The following is a 4,865-nucleotide window of genomic DNA, read 5'->3' on the forward strand; positions in this document are numbered from 1 at the left end:
ATATATATATATATAATCGATTAACGTCTGTTTTCCATCCTGACATGGGTTGGATGGTTTGACTGAGGTCTGGAGAGCCAGCAGCTGCACCAGTCTCCAATCTGATCTGGCAAAGTTTCTACAGGTGGATGCCCTTCCTAATGCCAACCACTCCGAGAGTGTAGTGGGTGCTTTTTACATGCCACTGGCACAGGAGCCTGTCAGGCAGACTTGGCAACGATCACATTTCGGTGGTGCTTTTTATGTGCCACCAACATGAGTCAGTCAGGAGGTACTGGCATTGGTCACGATCGGTTGGTGCTTTTTACATGCCACTGGCACGGGAACCAGTCAGGGAGCACCGGTCCCAGCTTACTTGACTCAACAGGTCTTCTCAAGCATATCATATCACCCGACACATCAGGGGTATTCTTAACAGGGCTGGACATACGTGGCTACAATCTCACTTTAGTTGCTAGGTCTTCTCAATCACAGCATATCTCCAAAGGTCCCAGTCTCCTGTCATTGCCTCTGTGAGGCCCAATATTCAAAGGTCATGGTTCACCACCTCATCCTATGTCTTCCTGGGTCTACCTCTTCCACAGGTTCCTTCTACAGTTAGGGAGTGGCAATTCATCACACAGCTGTCTTCATTCATACATAACACATGACCATACCAGCGCAGTCATCTCTCTTGTACACCGCATTTGATGTTTCTTATGCCCAACTTTTCTCTCAGGGTGCTTACACTCTGTCGTGTATGCAAGCTGACATTACACATCCAGCAGATCATACTAGAATACATGTCCTCAGCATTCATGGTCCATGTTTCACTGCCGTGTAGCATAGCAGTTTGTACACATGCATCATACAGTTTACCTTTCACCCTGAGCAAGAGGCCCATAGTTACCAGCAGAGGTAGGAGCTCTCTGAGCTTTGCCCAGGCTATTCTTACTCTAGTTGCTACACTCTCAGAGCAATCTCCCCCACTACAGACTTAGCCACCTAGGTAGCAGAAGTTATTAACTACTTCTAGTTTTTTCCCTCTGTCATGTGATGGAATCTGTTTTCTGTACATCATCAGTGTTTATTGCCCCTGTGCATCTGCCACACACAAAAACTATTTTCCAGGTTAACCTTTCGTTGATATTGCTGCACCTTTTATGTGTCCATAGCTTACACCGAGTATGGAGTATTCTACCCACGCCTTTTCTACAGATCGAATAGGGCTATCTACCTGAAGGAGGTTGTGATTTGACAGCCTTCCTACTTACTAAGACTTTGGTTTTGGCTGGGTCAACCCTAAGGCCCTTCGATTCTAGACTTTGCTTCCATACCCTAAGAAAACATAAAGGATGCCTCTATGTAGTATCTCAATTTGCTTGACTTGAAATAGATGCCAAATTTCCCTCAAATCACACACCTTTTCTTCTTTTAAAAATAACAGTATGGTCATGCTTAGAATAACTTTGATTATTGATTATAGATTTCCTGTGTAGATGTATTCCACAAAGAAAGATGAACAGGGTAATGTGTAGTTCCTGATATATAATAAAAGCAGAAGAGATGGTCATGTGTGAGATAGTTTTAATACGGATGAGGACAGCTGTGTAAAGAAGTGCTGGGATCTAATTGTGGAGGGTACCTGTAGAATGGGTAGACCCAGGAAGATGTGAGAAAAGATCTTCAGATGCTGGGCCCCACTGAGGAACTGATGAGGGACTAGGGGATGTGGCGATTTCCTGTACTTGATATGATGCATGAACCTAAGTAAAATCGCTGTCTTCCACACATAAAGGTATGTTCTTTCAGGTGCCAGTGCCAAATAAAAAGAACCCATGCCAGTGGAATGTAAAATGTATCCGGCACACTCTGATAAGTGGTTGGCATTAGGAGGGGCAGTTCCCAGCTGGACAGTTCCATGTCAAACCGTCCAACCCATGCCAGTATGGAAAACATGTTAAACGATGACGGTGGCGGCGGTGGTGATGATGACAACAACGACTGTTCGGTCAGACGTGACCTAGAGACAAACAACAATATAGAATTTGTAACAGGAAAAATAAACAACAAACAACGCATTAAAAATCATTCTAAATGTTCAAGGGGTTTCGTGTGTAAAGTTTTATTTTTTTTTTTAAATCTTAGAAATTTCTAAAAAAAGACAAACGTGCACACACAAACACACATGCACAAATACTCACACACACACACACACACACATACCCACAACAGACATATACATGTGTATGTACAAACAAATATTTACAACAATCACCCATTTTGGTCAAAATGTACAAAACTGGTTCAACAAAATCCACTTCCTTATACGGACATGATGCCCATTTCCTGGAAAGATTCAAACACTTCATACAAACTACTTTCAGCCTCAGATTGTCTGTATTCTGTATTCAGATGAGTAAATGAGTTCACTGAGGCAGCCGCTATTTCAGCAGCACTCAAGGCATTTACATCCTGAAAAGAGGAAAAGAAACAAAGAATTATATTTTTAATTCGATTTCATTGAGTTACGTAATAGCTTAGCCCAAGGTCAGTTCTTGATCAAACAAACCTTGTGCAACACTATAATACGAGTGATGTTGTATATTTTCAATCTTCCATGCAAAACAACTTTGATGATAGGGAAATATCATCTTCCTTGGAAAAAGGTGAGAGCTGGTGACAGGAAAGGCATCCAGCCATAGAAAATTTGCTTCAACAAATTCTCCCTCACTCATGCACAGTGGATGTTAAAGTGATGATGATGATGATAAGGATACACACACACACATATATATTTACCTTTTTAGAAAACATATCTTTTAGATCAGTTTGATTTTGGTTTTGTAAAAGAATTGGTTTATCAGAAAGCAGCTCCAGTTTAACATTTGGTTGATGAGCATTGACCAATTCCAAGGAAATAATTACCTAAAACAAAAAAAAAAAAATTATATATATATATAAAGTTTATTTTCACCTGATATCAGTCAGTCACAGATTTCAGTGATAAAGTCTCAATGTGACCATCTGATTGATTGCTAGAAGAAATAGTCTTCATCCTATCATCTTAAAAAAAAACCCCAAAGAAATATTGAACAATGTAGCCCTAGATACATTATGCCAAGAAGAAATAAGACAAGATAACTACGGTTATGTTGATAGAAGGTTTACTGGATCAGGCTTGTAGCTAAACAACAGCAACAATAATGGAACACAATCCAAACTGATTATCTCTATATAACAATAGAATGTCCCTCAACTCATCCTACCATTTTAATGAAATAAGAAAGAGGCATTGGATCTTAACAAGGTGACCTTATCCCCAATAGACACCCTTCCCCATGCACACAAAAACTAAATCCTTTTTAATATGGCCAATGTTAGGGTTAATCTTTCCTGTCTAGGTTAACATTACTAGCAACTTTGTTCATTAGAGAAAAGCATATATATCTGCAGCCCTTATTTACAGACCTAACTACAACAACTGCTGAAACCAATCAAATGTGTCTACTGGCTGGTTTCTACCTTTCAAAAGCAGCCGTTTACAGTGTCACCCTCAGTCCAATTGGTGATTTCCCATGGACTCACAGCCAACTTTGAGAGAAGGATCATCCTCATTGTCATTGTTGTTGTCCACTTTTCCATGCTCCCATGAGTTACATAAAATTTGATGAGGTAGATTTTCTACAGGCAAATGCCCTTTCTATTGTCAATCCTTGTCTGCTTTCAAGTAAAGTAATATTTCCCATGGCTGGCTGGCTGGACATATTTTCATAGCAGACTGGAAACAAAAGACATCACTTATATGACAGTGAGACACGTTTACAACATGTACAATGTCAATGATTTAATGATCTGATCAACAGACGAGAACCTTGGCATCTCAGTAAATAGTAAATGAACCTCAACAGAACTACTATAATTATGCTCCTGTTGTTGCCACTCCGTCGCTTACGACGTTGAGGGTTCCAGTTGATCCGATCAAAGGAACAGCCTGCTCGTGGAATTAACGTGCAAGTGGCTGAGCATTCCACAGACACGTGTACCCTTAACATAGTTCTCAGCGTGACACAGTGTGACAAAGCTGACCCTTTGAATTACAGGCACAACAGAAACAGGAAGTAAGAGTGAGAGAAAGAGGTGGCGAAAGAGTACAGCAGGGTTCGCCACCATCCCCTGCCGGAGCCTCGTGGAGCTTTTTTAGGTGTTTTCACTCAATAAACACTCACAACGCCCAGTCTGGGAATCGAAACTGCGATCCTATGACCGCGAGTCCGCTGCTGCCCTAACCACTGGGCCATCGCGCCTCCACAATTATGCCCCTATATAGGTAACATAACAACAACGAACTACAAAACCATTACTGTGCTTCTATACAGCTCAAAAAAAAATCTAGGTATCTTTTAACAGTTAATTAATACTCAAGTCCAGTATTGTATCATCTGGGCCATTTTCACTAACACTGGCAACTTGACAACACCTCAGCTTAATCATTCATTCTGCTCCCTTCAGATTACAGGTTATGTTCCCCCTTTTTTTTTATTAGAACAATGAGTAATAAAGTTCTCTATTTAAGAGATGAGGAATTATTTACATTATTTACATTTGACGGATATTTGTCCTCATCTTGTTTGTTGTTAACACAACGTTTCGGCTGATATACCCTCCAGCCTTCGTCAGGTGCCCACGGGCATATGGCGTAGTGATTAAGAGCGCGGGCTACTAACCTCAAGATTCCAAGTTCGATTCACGGCAGCGACCTGATTAATAATAGTAATAATAATAATAATAATATAATAATAGTAACATCGTTAGGAATGAGAACCCAGGTTCGAAATTTCCCCAAGACACCTGATGAAGGCTGGAGGGTGTATCAGCCGAAACGT

At 40.7% G+C, this 4,865-nt stretch overlaps 1 protein-coding gene across 2 annotated transcripts in view; it reads right to left on the reverse strand.

Annotated features, from left to right (window-relative positions):
- Positions 1-2,060: 2,060 nt before the first annotated feature.
- Positions 2,061-4,865, reverse strand: part of LOC106871718 (DIS3-like exonuclease 1) — a 37,122-nt gene continuing 34,317 nt past the window's right edge. For both annotated transcript variants that reach the window (XM_014918328.2, XM_014918329.2), the window contains 2 exons: positions 2,782-2,907; positions 2,061-2,454 (listed from right to left, as the gene is read on the reverse strand). In XM_014918328.2, coding sequence (XP_014773814.1) covers positions 2,305-2,454; positions 2,782-2,907 — 276 coding nt within the window. In that variant the 3' untranslated portion in view covers positions 2,061-2,304. The remainder of the gene's footprint in view (positions 2,455-2,781; positions 2,908-4,865) is intronic.

The sequence above is a fragment of the Octopus bimaculoides genome, chromosome 15 (assembly GCF_001194135.2).
Source record: "Octopus bimaculoides isolate UCB-OBI-ISO-001 chromosome 15, ASM119413v2, whole genome shotgun sequence".
NCBI classification, from domain to species: domain Eukaryota; kingdom Metazoa; phylum Mollusca; class Cephalopoda; order Octopoda; family Octopodidae; genus Octopus; species Octopus bimaculoides.